The sequence below is a fragment of the Triticum urartu genome, chromosome 7A (assembly GCF_056163025.1).
Source record: "Triticum urartu cultivar PI428250 chromosome 7A, HENAU_Tu73, whole genome shotgun sequence".
NCBI classification, from domain to species: domain Eukaryota; kingdom Viridiplantae; phylum Streptophyta; class Magnoliopsida; order Poales; family Poaceae; genus Triticum; species Triticum urartu.
The window spans coordinates 593,947,117-593,970,415 of NC_141879.1; the positions used below are offsets into that span (position 1 = coordinate 593,947,117).

General features: G+C 42.5%; 1 protein-coding gene and 1 long non-coding RNA gene across 13 annotated transcripts; one reads left to right on the forward strand and one right to left on the reverse strand.

Moving 5' to 3' along the window:
- Window positions 1-10,317: 10,317 nt before the first annotated feature.
- On the reverse strand, window positions 10,318-12,149 carry LOC125525188 (exopolygalacturonase-like). Its single transcript, XM_048690200.2, has 3 exons — window positions 11,906-12,149; window positions 11,512-11,820; window positions 10,318-11,388 (listed from the first exon to the last, which is right to left on the reverse strand). Exons 1-3 carry the CDS (start codon window positions 12,104-12,106, stop codon window positions 10,636-10,638), a joined length of 1,263 nt encoding a protein of 420 aa, XP_048546157.1. The 5' UTR covers window positions 12,107-12,149; the 3' UTR covers window positions 10,318-10,635.
- Window positions 12,150-12,481: 332 nt separating this feature from the next.
- On the forward strand, window positions 12,482-17,135 carry LOC125521906 (uncharacterized). 12 transcript variants are annotated; one of them, XR_015610887.1, is made up of 6 exons: window positions 12,486-13,052; window positions 13,128-14,867; window positions 15,011-15,786; window positions 16,183-16,277; window positions 16,734-16,805; window positions 16,896-17,135. It is a non-coding gene; the product is annotated as an uncharacterized LOC125521906 (long non-coding RNA). The 12 variants fall into 12 exon arrangements; XR_015610882.1 differs by having other exon boundaries at window positions 12,482-13,052; window positions 16,183-16,805; XR_015610883.1 differs by having other exon boundaries at window positions 13,128-14,872; window positions 15,011-15,104; window positions 15,686-15,786; window positions 16,183-17,135.
- The last annotated feature ends 6,164 nt before the right edge of the window (window positions 17,136-23,299 follow it).

Sequence of the window (23,299 nt, forward strand, 5' to 3'; positions counted from 1 at the left end):
TGCGCCCCCCCTCCCCTCTAGTCCGAATTGGACTAGGGAAAAGGGGGCCGGCCACCTTTCCTACTCCTCCACTTCCTTCTCCCTTCCTCCCCTCTTGGTGGACTCCTACTAGGACTTGGAGTCCTAGTAGGACTCCACATCCTGGCCGCGCCTAGCCTTGGCCGGCCTCCTCCTCCTCCATCCTTTATATACTGAGGCAAGGGGCACCCCATAGACACACAAGTTGATCCACGTGATCGTTCCTTAGCCGTGTGCGGTGCCCCCTGCCACCATATTCCACCTCGGTCATATTGTAGCGGTGCTTAGGCGAAGCCCTGCGACAGTAGAACATCAAGATCGTCACCACGCCGTTGTGCTGACAGAACTCCTCCCCGAAGCTTTGCTGGATCGGAGCCCGGGGATCGTCATCGAGCTGTACGTGTGCTAAGAACTCGGAGGTGCCGGAGTAACGGTGCTTGGATCGGTCGGATCGGGAAGAAGACGTACGACTACTACCTCTACGTTGTGTCAACGCTTCTGTTGCGATCTACAAGGGTACGTAGATCATACTCTCCCCTCTCGTTGCTATGCATCACCATGATCTTGCGTGTGCGTAGGAAATTTTTGAAATTACTACGTTCCCCAACAGTAATTACCAACGAGATTAGATCAATATGCGTACTCGCCCCCCCCCCCATGCTCGAATCCTGGCTCAGCCACTGCCTGAGGCTAATCCTATATACCTAAGAGATTGATCCCCACTACCATAATTATCTAAACATGCAACCCGTCCACATCACCATCTTGCCACATCAGCAATTCTCATCATGTTCATGCAATCTGCATGCAGCCGGGGGACAACCTTCCACCCAAGTTTAATTGTTTTACATTATCTTCTGACCCTGTATCCATATCAAATTAATTGTTCTCGCCGTTATCTTGGCCATCTGCAGCCATTTGATCTATTCTCATCCATGTGTTTCCTCTCTCTACTCAACGCATGTGATCCCATAGTCACCGAAGCTAGCGGCTGCTTCCTCTTCCGCCTCCCATAACTGACGAATCAATCAAGCGATTTCCTCTTCCCCGGTTATTACTCCCTCAACTCTCCTCTCCCGTGGAGCTCCATCTCTCTTGATCCCCCCATCTGTCTCTCTGCGTCGCTCAGGCTTCCGGCTGCCTCGTGGTGCATCCCGCCTCCGCTCTCACATCCTTCGGCCGCCCCCGTGCGCGGCGCGCCTTGTCACAGGTCAGTGTTTGTTGAGGATCTACGCGGGTCTGCCTCACCTCCGACCGGTCTCTAGGATTCTCGCGGGCTGCAATTCCCTTGCCGACAGCAATTGTTTGGAGCCGTGAGCGTTTTGAGATGGTAGCCGCAATTCTGATTGGCTTTGGTCCTATTGCCGTCTCATGTTTGTTCCGTTCTGGCCAATCTAGCTCTGGCGCCCTGGGAGGCTGGTTTAGGTGGATTCCAACATGATCAGACCCGTTGTACAGGAGTTGCACATTGTTGTTCTTTTAATTTCCTCGACAGTCAAAACGCTTCTCCTTCTCCAGGCAATAGGAACGAACCAACCAATACAGCAGTTTGGGTCTGTTTGACGAGGCAAGCGAGCAGGCGACTTCCTATAGTATCCTTCGGTCACCACCTCCATGCCCAAATAATGTTGTTCCTCCTACACCAAGCCAACCAGCCCTATGAAGTGTACTCTCACATGGAATTCACGGAGATTCTGTTACGCGATCTGAACTAACAGTGTTATTTGTTTTTATGGCCATGGAGGTTCTGATGCATTATCCTAAATGCATAAACATGCCATGAGGTTGTTCTTGAGCATTTAGAGTTCCTAGAAACAGTACAAGAAGATGTTTTTTTCTTCTGAATCTGCCACAAATTCAATCCACATAGCTTTCTTAAGTGCAGACCTTGCTCTTGCAGATGATTCAGTCATCGGCCGATCGCTAGGAACCACAAGCTTACAGCTTTGATCTTTGGAAGGAATGATGACATGGAGCCAAAACCCCTACCGGTACACTTTACACCGTGATACAATATGATTGTATTTGCATATGCATGCAAACTTTTGTTTTTCTTCCTATCTCACAGGCAGTTGTTGGTTGCAACTGCTGTGGATTTCTGAGCAGTTCTATGTAGGAAAGTCATGGCTATGGAGATGCCTCGTGATCACAGCCAACATATGAAGCACATCATCGTGCTTTTTCACATGGACAGACGATCAGGTAGCATATATCTTTTTTGAATACACAGTGTTTGTTTGCTAATATATATCTTTATTTTTCTCATGCCTTTCAACAAATTACTGACGTGTTATGGGTGTTTACCAAGACATAATTTTTTTCCTTCACAAATAAGCCTTTCCACTTTACTGCCTTTGTTGCCAGTTATATCAGCATTATATTGTCTAAGGTGTCATTCCTTTCCTCTCTGAATTTGGAGCTATGCTTTGTTGACAGTTTGCAAGTTTGCAATTTACTCCACTGAACAGGTCAATGTACAATTTCTGTTCACAACAGGTTGTCATATAGGAGCTGCAGCTTGAAACCATCTATTGGTATGCCTTTGCGTGGTTTCTTATAAGTATAGAGGCATCATAATTCAATATATGCACACATCTTAAATATATTACAATTTACATACTATTTTGTTTGTGACGCACACATAATTAAATGCCTATTAATTGATTCATGGAATGATATGCCGGTGTAGCGAATAAGTAATTTCATGCACTGCATATTTCTCCTTCTTAAATCGTTGTTAATTGTTGTAATATATATATTTTTTTATTTGTATACCTTTTCTTGCCTGCTGCACACTGTCCATTTTGAAGAGGTATAGAAAATTACTATTGCGCCCATCTATTTTTCATCTATGTGATCCTTTATTCTTTTCTTGCTTCATGCATTGGTGAAATGCAACATGTTTATTCCTTCGATGTATTTTTTACACTTATTTAGTCTTAGCAAAATGTCGCAAATAGAGATCATATATACGTTGGGTTGTTGCTTATCCAAGAACACTTTGAAGAAGTTGAGGTCGGCTTTGAGTTTTCAATGATTTGTTTCCTACCAATGCTATGGTTTAATTTTCACATCTTATAATTTCTTGGTCAACTATTGTTTCACAATCGAATTTAAGATTAGTTTGTAATCCATGAATACTTCGCAAGCAATTTAGAATTAACACAGATGGCTATAGATAGTGATCATGTCTGATGTGGCAAAGTAAATCATCCATCGTTTGTTTGTGAGACCCCAAAACCAAGATGCGATTTTCTTCCCACTGATTAGTTGGAGATGCTTTGTGCAAACTTAGTGTTTAGTGCATCTGTTTTGATGCTTTAGGGTAGTCATGCTTCAAAGCCAAAACAAGTTGTAGCCAATTTTACAATGCTTTGTGCTAATTTAGTATATCGATTCAGGTTTCTAACTAAGCATAGCTCCCTTCTATAGACAACTTAAACTTTTATAGATAGCACACAACTTTTACTTGATGAGGATAGTTCGTCATATATGGAGCCATAAAGATCAGGACGACCAAATTTTATCAAAATATAGTGCAACCGATTCCCGCAGCAACGTGCGGGGTATCATCTAGTAGCCCCAGCTCACGGTCGCCTGCTGCGGCCTCCCCTGAGGAGCCCGTCTCTTCTGCTTTCAGCAACCCCGGCCCTGGAGCCGGTCTTTGCAGAGCCGTCCTCACCTCATGTCGCCGTGCAACGGCCGCCTGCGCCACATCCGATGACAACACGGCTCCGGGGCAACATTGTCCAGAAGTTCGTGCCAACTGACAGCACCGTGCACTATGACCCTCGTCGACGTGCCTTCCATGCTGAGACACGGTCCTATCGCCTCGCCCTCGCTGATGCACAGCGGCGGTCTGCCATGGAGGATGAGTTTTCTGCTCTTCAACAGAACAACACTTGGACCCTTGTGCGCCTCGTCCTTCTGGCAAGAACATCATAAGTTGTAAGTGGGTATTTAAAGTGAAGCACGAGTCTGATGGCTCCTTGGACAAATTCAAAGCTTGCCTCGTTGCTCGCGGGCAGGGACGGAGCCAGAAATCGGCGATAGGGGGGGCAAGAACTATAAGCACCAAAATTTGTAACCATATATAGGAAACCATATCATCAGTACATACTATGAATATTGTTCGTTTTCTCTTTTGATGCAAGTTATCAACACAAGCGTCAAGCAGAACTGGTCAATCAGATTACCCCTAATTAATTTCCAATGTTTGTAGTTTCTACAAATTTGTCGCATTGAAAAATTAGATTCGACAAACTAACGAGATATAAGTAAGAATTAGAGATGAATGTAAACTTACTCCAAGAGAGTTCCCCGCAAAAAGAAATTACTCCCAAGAGAGAGCGAGAGACGGAAGTAAACTTACCCATTGTTGCCATGCCGTTCATCTTTGCTGTGAGAACGACCGGCCGGCCGTGCGCCTACGCAACCACAACCATGGATCGCGAACTCTCTTAGATTTTGCGTCGGCTGGAAGGAGAACTGATGCAAAACCGCCCTAGACGTGTGGCGGCAGCATCGAACAGCAATGTCAGAGGAAAAGAAACGTGTGTGACCTAGACCGATCGATTTGTCTTCATAAATTGTGGGCCTACTGTTGCTGGATCTCGGCTTGGTATGTGTGGGCTTGGGCTTTGGGGAGTAGAGAATCAGGCTTCGTTTTTCACGTGATTAGGGAGTGATCAGCCCATAGGGGGGGCGAAGCTAATCGTTCGGAGCAGCGTACACATGGCAGCCTGATCGCTATCGAATAGAAAATTTTCGTTGGGGGGGGTCTCGCCCCCCCTCGTCCCCCCTTGGATTCGTCCCTGCTCGCGGGTTTACTCAGCAGCATGGTATTGATTACACGGATACGTTTTGTCCTGTCGTCAAACCAGCCACGGTGCGTCTTGTGCTTTCTTTGGCTGTGTGTCGTGGATGGCACCTGCATCAAGTGGACATCAGCAATGCTTTCTTGCATGGTTTACTCACTGAAGAAGCCTATATGCGGCAGCCTCCCGGTTTCCATGATAATGTCCATCCTGATTATGTCTGCAAGTTGCACAAAGCATTATATGGGTTAAAACAGTCACCTAGGGCCTGGTATGCTCGCCTCAGCGATCGTCTTCAGCAGTTGGGCTTCCACTCGTCAGCAGCTGACACTTCCTTGTTCATCTTTGTCCATGGTGATGTTACTATGTATATGCTTGTGTATGTTGATGACATTGTCATAGTCAGCTCCTCTTCATCAGCACCGGATCGTCTTCTCCGTCAACTCTCTGCCACATTCCCTGTCAAGGATCTTGGCACCCTTCGCTATTTTCTCGATATTGAAGTGCTTCCCAATTCCAGGGGAATGACTCTCATACAGAAGAACTACGCCCTTGATTTGCTACAGCGTACTGACATGGCCAATTGTAAAGCAGTCTCAAGTCTCAACACCGATGTGTACTCATGAGAAGCTCAACAGAGGCACTGGACACCGGCTGAATGAGGATGAAGCATTCAGATATAGGAGCACGGTGGGAGCCCTTCAGTACCTAACCTTGACATGGCCTGACCTGTCGTTTGCAGTAAACAAGGTCTACCAATTACTGTCATGTCCCACCGATCTTCACTGGGAAGCGGTCAAGCGTATTCTTCGCTTTGTAAAGGGTACAGTGGCTACAGGTTTGACTATTCGACGGTCATCTTCTACTCTGCTAAGTGTGTTTACAGATGCTGATTGGGCCGGTTGTGGTGACCACAGACGTTCGACGGGTGGGTTCGCTGTGTTCTTCGGACCCAACCTCATTTCGTGGAGTGCATGGAAGCAGCCGACAGTCTCACGATCGTCAACCGAAGCAGAGTATAAGGCATTGGCAAATGGTACAGCAGAGGCAACGTGGGTACAGTCATTGTTGAAAGAGTTGCGAGTTCCTCAACCTCGAGCTCCGGTTTTGTGGTGTGACAACCTCGGTGCGACGTACCTCACAGCAAATCCTGTGTTTCATGCTCGCACCAAGCATATATCGAGGTAGACTTCCACTTTGTTCGAGAGAAGGTAGCCATGTGAGCTCTTGAAGTCCGGTTCATCTCTTCAGCTGACCAAGTGGCAGATGCATTCACTAGACCACTCACGAAGACAATGCTAACCCGGCTGCGTTCCGATCTCAACCTTTGTACAGGCTGAGATTGCGGGGGAATGTTAAACAACCGTGTAGAGTAAGTTAGCTCAGGCTAACCGTATTGGTGCATATCCTTGTATAGCACGCCATGTATATCTTGTAGTTACGATTCTGTAATTTAGTTGTAACAACTCCAAGCGATGCTTATCGCCTGAATATAAATACATGGCCAGCCCTACGGGGTAGTTCATGGCAAATCATTCTTCCTGACTATTACTGTAGATGTAGGTATGCAAATGCTGAATCTCCTTTTCGGTTGAGTCTCATGACTGAATTTGTTCAGTTAAGTAATAGTGTTTTGGACTGTAATTTGCAGTGTAATTTTGAGTGGATTTTCAGTTTAATTTCATTTTGGTAGTCCAGTGTAAATGTCAATTGTAAAAATGCAATTTCAGTTTAATTTTACAGTGATTTTTCTTACTGTAGGTATAGTCTATAGTTTATATTCCACTGTAGTTTTTAGTATTTTCTTTCATTTTTTGTAACAATCTATATTAAACTGAATATCTGTGTACTAACAGTCTAAGTTAATGTACTTTAACTCCGTAACTTACTATTCTATGTACTGAAAGTTCCAGTCTAAATTGCAGTGTAATTACACTGTAATTCATTTGGATTTTATTCTATTTAATTACACCATATGTCACTATAATTCACACTGTAATGTCACAGTGACTTCCAGTGTCAGTGCACTAACATTACAGTGTAATTACACTGCTCTTTTACACTGATTACATTGTATGTCACTGTAACTTCAGTAATTGCACTGTATATCCCTGTAATTTACAGTCCAATTTTCATTTGGAATATATTATATGTAACTACACTGCAATGTTAGTGCACTTACACTGTATATCCCTTTGTAATTTCAGTGAATTACATTTGTAATTATAGGGTTTATTACTTTATCTTTGTATATGTTTTACTATGTATTTACACTGTATTGTCAGTGCACTTACACTGTAAATCCTTGTGTAATTTTAGTGGATTAATTTTGTAATCGGAGTGATATAAATAATTTTGACCATGGTTAGTTGCAGTGTTGGTCAGTTGTGAGTGATGTAAATCATTTGGAAACAGATGGGTAGATTGATGAAGGATTGTGTGGGATATGTTGTCTTTTAGTTTACCACCATAATCCTTTTGTTGGTCTTGTTGTCATTTTTAGTCTTTTAGGGTGTTCATTCAGCTTCGATCCTTGCTTCATAATAATCAATTTTTTACTATGATTAGTGATACAGATGTGCAGATTGCGGAAGGCTTGTGGGCAGGAACCCCATGATATTTCTTCTGATGACAGTGTAGATTTTCTTCTTCTGTCCTTGTTCTGCCTTTCAGGTTGTGCTGGATCTTGCTGAAATTCTTCACTCATCTAACTCAGACAACCCAAGATTTCTGAAGAGTGGTCAGAGACGCTCGTTTTCAATGTGTTCGATTATCTTGCTCGGTCTACATTCAACCTTTGGCCTCAATTTACTAATCTTTGTAATGTACTTTACTATTTTTTTCATTTTGTAATTCTTGTTTAGGCTTACTGTAACTTTAGCCCAGTTAGCATTTTCAAATTCTGCAACTCATTGAATGCATGTTTAAAAAGATGAGTTGCAACATAGACCAATAAACTCTGAACTATTTGCTTCTAGTATTTAAAATTACCGAGTTGTCTGAATGCCACAGATAACTATTTGAGCTAGTAATTGTGGCTTCATGATTATATTGTCTTTCTCTTGCTTGAATCTTGCTTGGCCTTGTTTTTGCTTCTCTGTTGTTTCTATTCTTGTTTCTTCATTGCGCACCACTCCTTTTCAAATCTTCTGGCCTTGCTATCATCTTTGATTTCTTCTTTTTGTCCCTCTTGGCTTTTGGCCATCTCTATTCCTATATGGTTTACTTTGTGACTTTTGGGGTTGAAGCTTTAGTTAGTGCTTTTTGGTTCAAGTTTCAGTTAATCTATTGTCAGTTTCATTTCCAGTCTGAACTATTCGGTCATGGATGATGCATGGTTTTTACTTGGTTGCCAGCTCTTATTTACAGTATCAAAATGCATGAATTACAGTGTGCAATCAGCTGTGGTAAACAATCTTGTACTTGTGCTTACAGTCTTGTAGAATTGCTTTTACAGCTTGATTGTGCATGGATTACCGTTTAGTTTACTATATAATTTTAAGTTCAGTTCACTGCTCTTGGGTTCAAGCTTTGGTGAGTCTGCCATGTGAATCTTACACGACCTACTGGTTTATATTTATTTTTTTGCGGGGGAAAAGCAACCTACTGGTTTATATTTGTCTTAAGATATCACCAATCCTTGCCACAATTTTTTGTTGTTGTGCAACTGTTCCTATGTTTCAGTTTTCAGATCATATAACTTGCTATGGCTGAACTTTCAGTCAGTTCATGATCTTGTTTTTGTAGCATCGGCAATGCATGTCGTTTTAACTGCACCGTACTTTTTTTACAGTGTTGAAATACATGAATTACATTGTCAAAGTATTTGTTAATTTTGGTCGAATTTCACGTGTTGTACATGGATTACTGTCTATTTTACTCTGTTTAAGTGAGTTTTCAGTCCTTGTAACTTGCTCCATCACCATGAATGCTATGCGCTTGTCATGAATGCTATGTACTTGTCATGACTCCAAGCGGGTCCAGTCCAACCCGATAAGCTTGTTCTGACGGGCAGTTTTAAGCACGGCCTCGTTGAAACATACATACATGGCAACACCCTCTCCCCCGCCGCCGCTCCCGCGAGCGGGCCGGGGGAACCCTAGCTCTGCCCACAGCTTCCCCTCCTCCAGCCTCCTCGGCGTCGACGGCGGCGGAGTCGCATCCTCTCCTCCTCGCGGAGCACCTGGCCAGCACGGGACGGCGGGCTGCAGGAGGCGTCGGGCGGTGGCGGGGCTCGGCGGCGCGGATCCGGGAGCTCTTGGTGGTGCCGGCGTGTCGGCCCCGATGGTGCTTCGTGGTGGCGCGGCGGCTGCCTGGTGGGGCGTGCGTGGGCACGATTCGGCGGCGGTGGCGGCAGATCTGGCCAGGCGACGCGGGCCGCGGGCGGTGTGGGCGGCGGCTGGGGACCGGCTTCGGGCTCCCGGTGGCTGCGAGGGTTCCTCTCCGTCGCGGGCGTGCGGTGGTGGTGCGGCTCGGCCGGTGGCGGTCCGGCGACCTGGTGGTGGTGGCCGAGGGTGCGCGTGGTGGTGGTGCCTCCACTTGGCGGCGGGGCGGTCCGGTGGGGCTGGGTGGCCGGTGTCGTGACCCCGGCCCAGATCTGGGCCCATAGGGCCCTATCTGGGTCCTAGCGGGCCGGCTACGGCTTGGCCTTGACGCTCTCTGTGCGGGGAGGCAGGGGAGCGGCTTGGACAGGGGCGGCGACGCCGTTGGCGTGCTGGCTGCAGCGCGGAGGCAGGAACTTTACGGGCCTCGGAGGTCCTGGCCGGGCCTGGTATGTTCCTGCTATTGCGTCCGGTCAGCTACCGTCGTTGACGGCGGAGGTGGGACCCTCCCGCGTGCCAACGGTGCTGTTGCCCTAGTCCTGGCTCCTCTTCTTCATTGTGCAGGCCATGCTTTCACGGTGCCGTGGTGAGACAGCGTGGGAAGCTTCTTGACCGGGTTGGCGCAGGGTGGTGGTCGGTTTGGTGGCGAGCTCTGGAGTTCCTAAGATGGAGATTGGGATCGGGAGAAATCCATGTTGGCTTGGCCGACACCGACGCGGTGGCGCATGAGGGTGCCGCCGGACCTTCCTGGAGGGCGTCGGGGCTACCCTTCCTCTCTCCTCACCGCGTACCGGGAGAAACCCTGGCAGCAGCGTCATCATCGTCGCGTCCCTTCTTGGAGGTGTTGATTGGTACCAGCGCTTCGGAGGCTCGGAGCTTGGTGGGCGATCTCCGGTGGATACAGCGGTCACGAGGCCTCTTCGTTTTTTGTCGATCCGCCATTGTCGGCGTTTGTTTCTCTTGTATTTTCTTTTTCATTTCTTTTGGACGTGATTGTGCTGCTTTCGCCCCAGCACCTATCGTTGATTCTCTCGGTTGGTTGCTTTGTATACAAAGCTTGGAACCCTTTTTCGATAAACATACATACATACATACATACATACATACAAGAGAACAAAGAGACATATAGGTGTCACAATTCTATTAGATGGAAAAATTGATTGAAAGCCAATTAAATTTCAGTCAGATGTTAAATAGACAGTCCCATTTTATCAAAGGAAACGAGACAACACACAGAAATTGCTCATGCTAATCAAACGCGTCGTTTGGGCATGCGCTAAAGGAAACTTACAAATCTTAGAATTTGTATCAAAAGGATTAGCAGTTAGATGTGAGATGACTAATTCTCATTTAGATGAGAATTAACAAAACCGAAACTAAAAAGATAATCTCCTCGAGCGGCCGGGATCGCGAAAAAAGAAATGAAAAAGAGAAAGAAATTAGAACACTTGGTACATCCGAAATATGGAGAAAAGAAATCATGCCGCACATGTGTTAGCCTTGTCGACTCCCGTGGCGGTGACCTTGACGTGGCTGCAGACAGCCATGGTCTTGTTGTTCGTGCCGGAGTACTCGATCTTGACGTCGGACATTGTGATGCCTTCGCAGGGCTTCTTCTCGGAGCAGAGCAGGCTGACGGCCTCGGGGGTGGAGGACGTGCCGGTGATGTTTTTGAACGTAACGTCCTTGACGGTGACCCTGTCGGCGTCGCCCTTGGAGGTGCAAAGTTTGTTGGGGCAGTACTTCTGGTCGATGATGATGGGGTTGCCCGAGTCCTCCATCTTGACGTTCTCGTAGGTGATCTTGGATGCTACGAGGGGCGACTTGGCGTCCTCGTACGACTTGATGCGGAGGCCGTTGCTGGAGCCCTTGAGCACGCAGTTCTTGACGGTGATGTCGGTCACGTCCTTCTCGTCCTTGTACCTCCCGAGGCTGCCAATGCTGATGCCATGGCCTGGGCCGCAGGTCACGCCACTGATGTTGACTTTTGTGGTGCCGGGGCCCATGGAGATGCAGTCGTCGCCAACGCCGATGGTGGTGTCGATGATGCTGACATTGGACGAGTCGCCCATGTGGATACCGTCGGTGTTGGGGCTGTCCCCGGGCGCGCTCACCTTCACGTCCTTGACGATCACGCCCTTGCACTGGAAGATGTTCATGTGGAAGAACTTGGAATTGATGATAGAGATGCCTTCGATGAGCGCGTCGTCGCAGAAGTCCAGCACCAGCGACTGCATGCATGCATGCACATTTACGTACGTAAGAATATAACAGCATTTCTTCAATAATAGTAAAAGAAATATACGCACGTATATATAATTTATTACTATATAATGTTATGCACGCGTACGTACGTTTGGCAATATCTTGCAGTTGTAGTTCTTTTGGCAGCTGTTTTTGGTCCAGACGGCCTTGCCCTGACCGTCGATGTTGCCTTTGCCGGTGATGGAGAGCTTCTTCACGCGCATGATCTCGATCCAGTTAGACTTGAACTTGGCCAGGTCGTTGGAAGCTAGCAGGTTGCCTTCCAGCTTGATGGTGAGTCCGTCGCCCTTGCACGGCCCCGTGAAATTCAAAGCTCCAGTCAGGAAATCACCCTTGGGGATGATGATGGTCGGGTTCCCGGTGCTACCGCATGCCGAAGCCCATGCCTCCTCCACCGCCTGCATGCAATTGCAATGCACTCCACCACATGATCCATCCATCCATCATCATTCTTATATTCTCTCTCTTTCAGCACGTACGTACCTCAGTGCAGTCCGTTGTGCCGTCGGGCTTGGCGCCGAGCTTGGTGATGTCATACTCCCCGCCCGGACCAGACGCCGCCGGACCAGACGCTGCCGGACCATCTGCGCTCTCCTTCTTCTTCTCCTTGCCTTTGGCGGCATATGCGGCGCTCACCACCACCAGGAGCAACAAGACTCTCATCGCAACATTCCTCAACGCCATTTTGGCTGTGGAATCCTCCTCGGTCCTTGATCCTTGTCAGGCCAGGAGCTTCAGAGCCCAATCTTATATACACATCGGTTCAGGTGGGACAAGTGTTCGGCTTAATTATTCGCTATGCTCATGGCATGCATGCTCATTTGCTATTTTCAGGTTGTGGTTGCCAGCTATACCGGTTTGCTGTCCATTGGTTATTTTTGGATCACCTTTGCTATTTTGATTCCATGTTGCTTGTGTCTCAAAATTCAGCTCCAGCTCTTTATTATAGTATTTCTCTCAAAAAGAGCTCTATCTCGTACATGGGACATAGGAGCATCTCCAACAGATCCCAAATACTTCATCTGAAATAGTGTGTTTTAAGCATGAACAAATGAAAATAAAAAGGTGAAGAAAAAACGAAACTGTAAAACATAAATAGGACAAGCACATGTAATAAAAAGATACAAGAGAGAGAGAGAGAGAAGGGGGGGAATCAAAGACATATATCTATATCTATATCTTTCCCTAATAATAAAGCAGCGACTGATTCTGGTCGTATGTCGTGTGCATTTTTGCAGAAAAGTCCCTCCATTTCTGAGAATTCAACCCGCGATCCCTTTTTAAGTGACTACCGAAAAAACGTTTCATTCTTGCAAAAGAGTCCCTGTTGTTTGTGGTATTCAACCCGTCGTCCGATCAGATTTGCAAAGGAAAAAACAGACATGACCACACGCACGGGCTCGCCTCCTCTCCCTCTCGCCCACGCAATCCTCGCCGCCGCCACCACCCACGCCAGCCGCTTCCGGCGAGCTCCGGCGCCGCGCAGCACGCCCCTGAGCTCCCCATCATCTGCGCTTACCTCCCCTCCGGCTAGATTCTCCGCTCCCAGCGTCTACCGCCTGCTCGCAACCCCACCCCCGTGGCTAGGGTTTCGGGTAGGGCTTCGCCGGTGTATCTCCGGCGGCCCCAGGTTCGTCCCTCCTTCCTTCTTGGCCGGGATCCTCCACCCCTACATCTCATCTTCTCTTTATATCCTCTGTTGTAGATGCAGATGGAGTAGGCCATGGGATTTCCCCATCCACCACGGTCGCCGCCGTCAAGGGCAGGAAGAAACCCTAGCTAGCAGCACCTCCTCACCTCGAATGACGCCTCTGCTGCACCAAGATAGGGCAAGCAACCCCCATCTGCTCTCTATCTCTCCCATTTGTACAAGTCCATTTTTTGAACAAAATTCTGCTACTACGCCAAATAGTCCATGAACAGATCTATTTTTTATTTGTGAATTGATATACTTCCAAACACAAATAGTGTATATATGTGCCATTTTCATTTTTGTTCCCTTCTCATTTTTGTGCTTTTGTTTGTAAGCTCATAAAATAGTTACAGAAAAAATGCCATGTAAGTTCTTAGCATGCGAGTGGACTATGATGGGAAGGGAGGAGGCCTGCGCCAAGGAGGAAGAGTAGCAGGGCAAAGGAGAGATGCAACATGGGAAAGAAGGGGTGGACTGGTTGGCGCCCCATCATGGGTAAGACAACAGGTGGAGACGTGGAGTGGCTGGTGTTGGGTGCAGGAGAGGATGATTGGGAATTTAGGACATAGGGAAAATGATAGAGGACAGGGCTCCATTGCTTAGCTGCTATTGTTTGCTGCTACTGATCTCAATAGAAAAAATGGGGATGCACTTAGTATATCCTAAATGGAATAAAGCTTGTGATGATAGCTTTTGTTGATAGCATGTCTCCTTTCCAGCATTATGTCGGTTTGTTCGAAAATAAAATTGGGCTTCCTTTATTAGCACATGAGTTCATGATTTTGAGAAGTTGTCCTGCAGATTTAGGGGAGTAGGGTTATGCTTTTGACGGTTCAGATTATGGTCTTGTTTTGATTTAAATTTGACGTGTTCTCAGGGTTTGGTATATGGAGTCAATTTGTTTGAGGTTTACATGCAGAGATTTATGGAGGTGGAGTATTTGACTGGTAGGTCTCACTCAGTGCAGGTGTAGGTTGCAATCTGATTGTATGAATTGATGTAGCAAGGAGCTGCAAGGGCAAGTCGAAGATGAGTGTGGTTCGGTTCAATTTAGGCAATGCATTCTGGTCATGACAGCTTGGCATCAACGTGGTTCTCAGTGAGTAATCCATGCGGGAGATCACTGCTATTGTCAGCTTTGGTGGCAAGCAGTGGTTCATTTGCACTACAAGCATTGCGAACTCCAGCATGAACCCAAAAAATTTCGAGTTTCTTTTAAGTTCTAATAGTATGTCTAGATTTCAGCTATCACACATGTCACCGGCCATAACATACCAATTGAGCTCGTCGACCAATTGCGCAACGCCGGCACTGCCAAGAACAAGGTGTATGCCATTCATCACATCTCTTGTTGTTGAACTGTCTATTATAAAAATTATGGGCATGTTTTCTTGTGGGGTTCTTTTGCCTCAATGGTATTATTCTTCTGGAAGCTATGTTGCCAACTCTGAATTTTTATTTACTTCAGAAATTTCAGAGTAAACACTGAATTGCAACATGGCACAATTTAATACCTCACAAACTTTGCAGATTTTGTTTCAATTTTGTAGTTCGGTTTGCTTGCTTGTGTATATGTGTGTGTATACTGAGAGGCAGGGAAATATTATTCTCTTCCAGCAGTTATGTTTCTGTGACATCTACTCCCCTCCACTCCATTTTCTATAGCCTGAAATCTGAATGTGAAAAGTAGATGGAGGTGATCAAGGGAAGCAGTCATGAGCGAGGTGTTTGAGGGCTACGAGCGCCACTAATGTGAGGTCTCAGACGCCTGCGCTCTTGTACTTGATTCGATTGTATTTATATTGACACTTCTTTCCACTGCCTTACATTTTGTCGTTAGGAAGTAATTATCAGCACTAGGCATGCGATTTTGACAGGTGGAGGCTTTATTTTAGTGTAGGTGAACATGTGATTTGGGGAAGCTCTGTAGATCCAGTTACATTGCAGACTTGCCAACTACACCATCTAAAAAATGGGCTGCTGATCTAGGTATATTCCTACTCGGCCTTGCCTTCATATGAAGCTTTCTTAGATCAACTCTTCCATTGATCAATTTTACAAGTAGGTGCACTGCGTTTGTATACAACAATCTGAATGTGGGAGGTTTAACTATTTTATTATATTGTAAAAAATGGATCACGATGATTTCTTTTTCTGAATCATGAATGGTGGGCTAGAGCCCCACCTGGATCGCGTGTTTTGGAATCCAATAATTAGATAAATGACCACCATCCACATTACCAACCATCTCAGTGTTATTTCCAGTTTCCTAATTAATGTATGAAAAAGAGGATCAATCAATTATTGCTTTCTCCTGTTGCAACGCACGGGCATGTTTGTTAGCTTGCTGCCTCCACCACTGGAACACCCCTTCGCCGGAGGTCAACCCTGGGTGTGCGTATTGGGCACAACCCAATGGAAATTCCAGGGAATCGTTTCATTAAGGGAACCGTTCCAGGTTCATTCAAAAAATGGCACGACCTGATTTACTTTCAGCAACTGTTTCGTTAAGGACAACAGATTTGGACTCTGAGCTTTCCTCTGTGGCTGTTAATATCCCAGCATGTCAGTTTCAGATTTACCACTAGCTCACTTTCCCATGCTGAGAGGATTTGTCATACCAAGAGGGTAAACGGAGAGACTTCCAGAGCATGGTCATGGTGTGGATCTGGTAAGAGCGGGACTTCCAACTGAAGAGGTCAATGAATAATGTCGTATTCCAAAACCAGCAATGCCTTTCATGCACATGTTTTACCTAGACTCTGCAATTACAATAAACAAGCCAATAGCATGGATTGATGATAATTGCAACTGCTTCTTTAAAGATTTATGCGCTCGACTAATAATTTCTAAATCATTTATGCATTTCTTTCATAGCACATCATGCAGCCAAACTATGAAACTGAGATATCACCAAAGAGAAAAGAGTAATCTACACTAATGTTAGCTTAATGAATCAATAATCCTTCCAACTTATAAGTAAGAACAACCTGAAAACGTTGATACTGTTCTCCTGATGAAGTGTTCTTTTTTTGTGAGGGTGATGAAGTGTTTTTGTTTACTGCAGATTTTTGTTGGGTGGATGATATTTGGGATTATTTTGTGTGCGTGCAGATTGATTAGAATGTGCATATGGAGATTATTTATAGCTCGATCAAAGAGGTAAAATTACCAAATCCCGACTTGTCAGTCATCCGATAACTTTGTTGATTGTCAGTTATACATTTGATTCGTGAATTTTGAAGGTTCTGAGCTTGAAACTCCGAAGTACAGATATGATACTCTGTTTTTCTAAAATAAATGATGATTGTAGATTTTAAATTTTGCATCATGAATGCATCTGCCTATTATTAGTAACGGTTTTTTCCGCCTGTTATTAGTAATGGTGTTTTTCGTCAAAAGATAATAGTACTGTTGGGCTGAGTCTAACACTGGAGCATCGAGGTTTGTCCTACAATCTTGTACAATATTTGTTCAGTGCACTTCATTGCGGTTCAGTGAAAATGGGGTTGCTCTACAACCTAATTACCTTTCTATGTCATCAGACTTTCTTTATTCTGAACCATCCTGCTGATAGTAAATGTAACCATGTAACTCATTTTCTATGTGTGCCAATAGGCAAGGTACACTTTCGCTCTGCCTCTGCCCAAGCTCGCTGCCGTCCCTGATCGCGCGGCCGCCTATGACCAAGTAACCTCTCTCTCCCGCGTGCCCCTGGAGCTCCTTAATCTCCTGGTCTACCTTCTCTCTCATCGACCTTTCTTTGTATTTCAATTGTAGGATAATTAGTGGATGTTGATAAGTGTACTATTCATGTTGTTGCTAACATTTCTGACTAACTGGTCCTAAATTTGTTCAGTGTGATTGTTCAGAGGAGAAGATATTTGTACTAGAAGATGATGTATATTTTACTGATTTTTTTCCAGAACATATGTTTTTTGTAGATAGAAGATGGAGTATACTTTTCTGAGATATTTTGTACAAAGAAGATATTGCTACACTACTTTCATGTGTTCAGATCGTGACTGTAGTTTGGACAGTTGGCATGATTTTTTGTGGTTGATATAATGCTCAAATTTGCTTCATTTGATAGTGAACTTCTTCAGGCCTTCATTCGGAACCTCACCGTGACACCGCCCCCCATCTCTCTGGGCCCCCATATTCACCTCCCGACTCCATTGGGCAATTTCTAATAAAGATGATTAGTGTTTTTTGAACCCATTGGTCGAACTGAGAGTAAATTTATGCATTTTGTTATCGATTCATTCATACGTAAAAATAGAAGATGAGCAAATATTTGTTATTCAGGAATCCAAAGTCCTTTTAGAGTATGAGATCGTCTTGCTCGTAACTTGCGTATTAAACATAGAAGGTGAAATTCAATGAGAACAAAAGGTATGGATTAGTGAGTAATGCCTAAAAATTTGTGTTTGTCCTTTCACTCGGCCCGCCCTGCTTTTCTTTCGAGCTCGGCCACTGATGAGCCGATGACAAGATTGTAAGCAATGACACATGTGATGTCACGTCGTTGTACGTGATGCAGGAAATCATCTTTCCATGTTTTCCTTTACATTTTCATAATGTATTTCCCGTTGCAACGCACGGACAATTTTCCTAGTCTATATCTATATCTATACTTACTAATAAAGCACCTATTGCTTCTGGTGACGTCATGTAATTTATCCTATAAGTTGACAAAAATTACCCACCAATGCCACCCGTAAGTCAAAAAATGATTCGGTATTTCCAAAGTCTCCGCTGCGATTAGTGCTTTTATAGAGAAGATATCACAAATAGTTCACACAGACATCGATAGCTTGTCTCTTTCCACCCGGAGACTGGGGTTCGACCCCCAGGCTTGGCAAATTTCCCCTCAATTTTTGTCACGCACCCCGCCTCCACCAATGCGCGTTCATGGGCCAGCCCGCAGGCGCAACGCCCCTGTTTTTTTTCATCTTTGGTCTGTTTGTTTTTTTCATTTCTTATTTTGTTTTTCCCTTCTCCAAATTTCAAAATGTTGCGAATTTTGAAAAACATGTTCGAGAAATTATAAATATTTTCGAATTAAAAAAATATTTGGGAAATCATAAAATTTACACAGTTTCAAAATATTAGTAATTTAAAAATAGTAGTAATTTTACAAAATTGTTCTTAAATTTAAAAAAATCACAATTTGGAAAAATATATCCGATAATAAATCCATGTTCATGATTTGAAAAAATAATCGTGTATTCGAAACAAATTCGTGAATCTGACAAAAATGTCCATCAAATTTTAGAGCTAGCTTGCCAAGTGTCACTTAACAGATGGTCTACAGAGTACAGTTACAACCAAAATATTTTCTTTAAAGTTTTTGTGTGCAGATTCAAGTATTTTTAAGATATTCATGTCTTTCAAACCCAAGCTCTAAATTTAGCACGCTATTTATGAAAATAGCTCAGAAAAAATTATAGATTCTAAATATGATATTATCTTGCATGTTAATTATTTTTATGTGCAAAATTAATTAGTACTTCTCCTTTTCTATTAAAGGCATGGATGTTTCTTACTCCCATTTTTCGCACGTCACTTATTATCAGATTTTCATCCGTCGTTTGGTTCGTCCATTTGCACATAAAATAGAAAAATAAAATAAAATATGTTCACAATTTTTTGCAAATAGTATAAAACGTTTATGAATTCAAAAAATGTTCTTTATTTTAGAAATTGTTCGAAAAATTGTAAAAGTGTTCATTTGAAAAATGTTCATGATTTAAAATGTGTGCACGAGTTTAAAAAAATGTTCATGATGTCAAAAATTGTTCATAATTTCACGAAATTGAGAGTGATATTGTATCTCGATGATGCAATAAAATATGGTCATAGCCATTGAAGATTATGAAAAAAATCTCCCATTGCAACGCACAGGCCCTTTTGCTAGTATAAATAACAAATGCAAATGCTTCAAAAAATTACAAAGGAAAGTAAGAAAACAGAGAAAGGTGAGGAAAAAATAAATGGGAGTTGCCCCAAGTAACACCCTGCCAAAGGTAAAACGCAGAGTCTATATCTCGTCTCTTGCGAGATATATTGATCCTTCGCCTACGGACCACCCGGTCTGGGCTAACCCAGTCAGTATGAAGGGCATGGTCGTCTCTTCCTGCCTTCTGATTCGCCAGCCCCGTTTTCTACATGCTTTTACTTCAGACAATAATCGGATGGGTTCGATTGGGGGGGGGGGGGGGGGGGGGGGGTCCATACTTCCTTTATTTTATTTGTTCATATTTAATATTTTCCTTCTTTATTTTAATTTTTTCTTTTCTTCTATTTCTTTTTCTGCCGTGTTTTTAAAAAGGTTCATCACATATTTCAATATTGTGCATACAGAAAAGGTGCTCCTATATTTAAACAATATTCACATATATTACAAAATGTTCAACACGTATTTGAAAAATATCCATCATGTATTTAAATAATATCCATCATGTATTACAAGATATACATCATGCATGAAAAATATTTTATCTTCTGTATTTCTAAATGTTCATCTGTATTTTAAAAATATTCACTGTATATTCAAAATATTCATCAAATAGCAAAAGAAGTTTAGTGTGTAGTTTTTAACAATTTTCATTGTGTATTTTGAAACATGTTCCGGTAATTCAAACAATAGTTGTCATATATTCAAAAAAATGTTCAGTGTATATTTCAGAATGTTCAACTTCCATATAAAACAATTCATTGTGCATTTATAAAAAATATTGTATATTTCCAAAAAGTTTGTTGGGTAACTTAAAAAATATTCGTCGTGTATCCAAAAAATGTTCATCTTACACTGACAAAAAAATTACCATATATTTCAAGAAAGTTCATCAGTTATTAAAAATACTTATTACGTAGGAAAAAATTAGCCTGGATTTTATTATTTAAAAAATGATTTTGTGTTATTTTGGATCACTTTTACTAATTAGATTCAAAGTTCCTTCATTTATTTGAAAAAATGAAGAGCGGACAAGTGTTCGTATTTGCGATGGCCATGCCATGCTCATTCATTTCTTGTTGTGTTTTTAATAAGGTCCGTCGCGTTGTTTAAAAATGTTCACATGCATTCAAAAAATGTCATTGTGTATTTAAACAATATTCACATGTATTGCAGAAATGTTTAACATGTATTTAAAAGATATTATCATGTATTTAAAAAATGGTCATAGTGTATTAAAAATTGTGCATCGTGTATTAAAAATATTTTAGCTTGTGTATTTTAAAAATATTCATTGTATATTAAAAATATACTCCCTCCGTCGTGAAATAAGTGTCTCAACTTTGTACTAATTTTAGTACAATGTTGTACTAAAGTTGAGACACTTATTTTGGGACGTAGGGAGTACTTCACTTAACAAAAGAAGTTTAACGTTATTTTTTTAATATTATTAATTGTGTATTTTAAAATGTGCTAGTACTTCAAAATTATTCGTCATATATTAAAAAAATGCCCAGCATGTTTTTCAGAATGTTCAACACCTATATAAAACAGTTCATCGTGTAGTGGTAAAAGGTTCACCATATGTTTCCGAAAAGTTGATCGGGTAATTTAACAAAAATTGTCTAGTATCTAAAACATGTGCATCTTCTATTTATAGAAAGTTTATCCTATATTTCAAACAAGTTTGTCGGTTATTAAAAATGTTTATGTTGCATTTTCTGAAAATGTTCATCATGTATTTTAAAATATTCATTCAGTATTAAAAAAATATCCATTGCGTCGAAAAATGCTTAGCATGTATTTTATTAATTTAAAAATATATCCATCGTGTAATTTAAAATGTTTGATGGATAATTTTGAAAAATTTTGTCAAGTCTTTTTGGACAAGCAGGACAAGTATATGGAATACGTTCACTGGCTTGCTTGAAGAGCTTTCTTTACTTACTTATTAATAATGTATTTAAAAATTTTCAGCGTTCACTTAAAACATGTTCAATGGTGTATCTATAAAAACTTCACTGTATATTTCAAAAAAGTTTGTTAGATATTTAGGAAAATGTTCATCACATATTTGAAAAAATCTTCATCATTGAATACATAAACCAAGTTCAGAAAAAACATAAGACATTTGTGGAAGCCCGTCATTGAAATATAGAAGCGAAGCAAGCTAAGGAGATTGTGGCCAGATTCATGGGGTCATACCCCATTTGATTGACGATGGCCTTTTAGCTCCCTCATATATAGGTGATATCGTGAAATTCAGGATCACACTATATAAAAGCATGAGAAATCAATAGTTGAGGTTCCGTAATTTTTAGCAATTGTTACTTATAAAAAACAAACTTAGTAAGAGAACTAGGATTTTTATTATTATTGATTGAAGTTAGCAAGATTTGTTGACCTGTGGTTGAAGAATTTCACGGCAATCTTTCTGAATCACTTTGTTACAATATTACCACCTTTCCTTGTGCTTTTCTCGGAATTCCGATCAATTATAGGAAATTGCGGTAAATATAGAAACTTATTCATGGGGAGATAAATATAGAGAACTTGCTTCCTCATAAAGACCTGGGGCATTTTGAGGAAGCTCATCATTAAAATATACAAGCCAAATTATATAATGTGAAAGTATCCACTAGGTTATGAAACATGAAGTACATGAAAACTCTGTTACAATGCAGTAGTGCTACTTCGAAGCCCTTTATGATATTTGCTAAAACCAGGTGATAATTTGAAGCAAGAGTACACACTAAAAAAGGAATAATAGTATTGCCTCCTCTCTCTTTTTATTTTTATATTCATTTCATTTTTGTTATTTACTATTTTGGGGGACAAACTAATATGTGGAATCCTCCTCGATCCTTGATCCTTTCAGGCCACGAGCTTCAGAGCCCAACCTTATATACACATAGGTTCGGGGGGGGGGGGGGGGGGACAAATGTTCGTCTTAATTATTCACTATGCTCATGGCATGCATGCTCATTTGCTATTTTCAGGTTGTGGTTGCCGGCTAAACCGGTTGCTGTCCACTGGCTATTTTTGGATCACCTTTGCTACTTTGTTTCCATGTTGCTTGTGTCTGAAAATTCAGCCCCATGTCCATCTCGTATTCTCTCTCAGAAAAAAGCTCCATCTCATACATGGGATACAACACCTCCCCAACATGTCATCCCAAATAAGGTGTTGTAGGCATGGGAAAATAAAAATAAAATGGAGAAGAAAATACTAAACTAAAACATAAATGGACAATCACATATAATAAAAAAGATACAAAACAACAAAGAGAAAAAAAGGAAAATATTTTTGTTGTTGTGTTTTTTAAAAGGTTCATCGTGTATTTTAATATCATGCATACAGAAAAGGTAATCTTGTATTTAATCAATATTCATAGGTATTCGTGGTTATTTTTGGATCACTTTTACTAAATTCCAAGTTGGCAAGTTGCTTGTGTCTCAAAATTCAGCTCCGGCTCTTCCTTGTATTTGTCTCAAAAAGAGTGCTCTATCTCGTCCATGGGACATAGGAGCATCTCCAACAGATCCCAAATACTTCATCTGAAATAATGTGTTTTAAGCATGAACAAATGAAAAATAAAAAGGTGAAGAAAAAATAAATTATAAAATAGTGTGGTTGGATGGTTAGGTGGACAGTGGTATTTCCCAGCCCATCAGGGTTCATGTCTTGGTGCTCGCATTTATTCCTGGATTTATTTCTGGATTTCCAGCGATGCGTGTTCAGTGGGAGGAGACGTTCCCATTGACTACGAGGCGTCTTTGGTGATTTCGTCAATATCAAGGGGTGCTCATAGAGATAGGGTGTACGTGTATGTTCATAGAGACAAGTATGTGCATATAGACCAGCGGGATTAGGTGCAGGAGGCTTAGACCCTTTCGTGAGAGTGTAACCTAGTGTAGTTGGGTTGGTGTAGGTAGTTCGTCCATCTGGACGGAATCGACAGAGCTTCGGCATAGATTTCTGATGTCTCCTAGGGCGGTGAGGTTAGGGCTTCTCATCTTGCGTGTGCGGCGGCGAGTCCAGGAGGGTGGATGCATGAGAGAACTCCCTGGTGCATAAATTTGATGTCCTCTAAATTCAAAAGTCAGACAATTATTTCTTCTTGTAGGTGTTAGACAATTATTTCACCCCCACGCCTTGTGAACATGACTACGTGTGAAGCGTACATTGTTATTTAAATAATTTTGAAAAAAGTGGACCGCCCCCG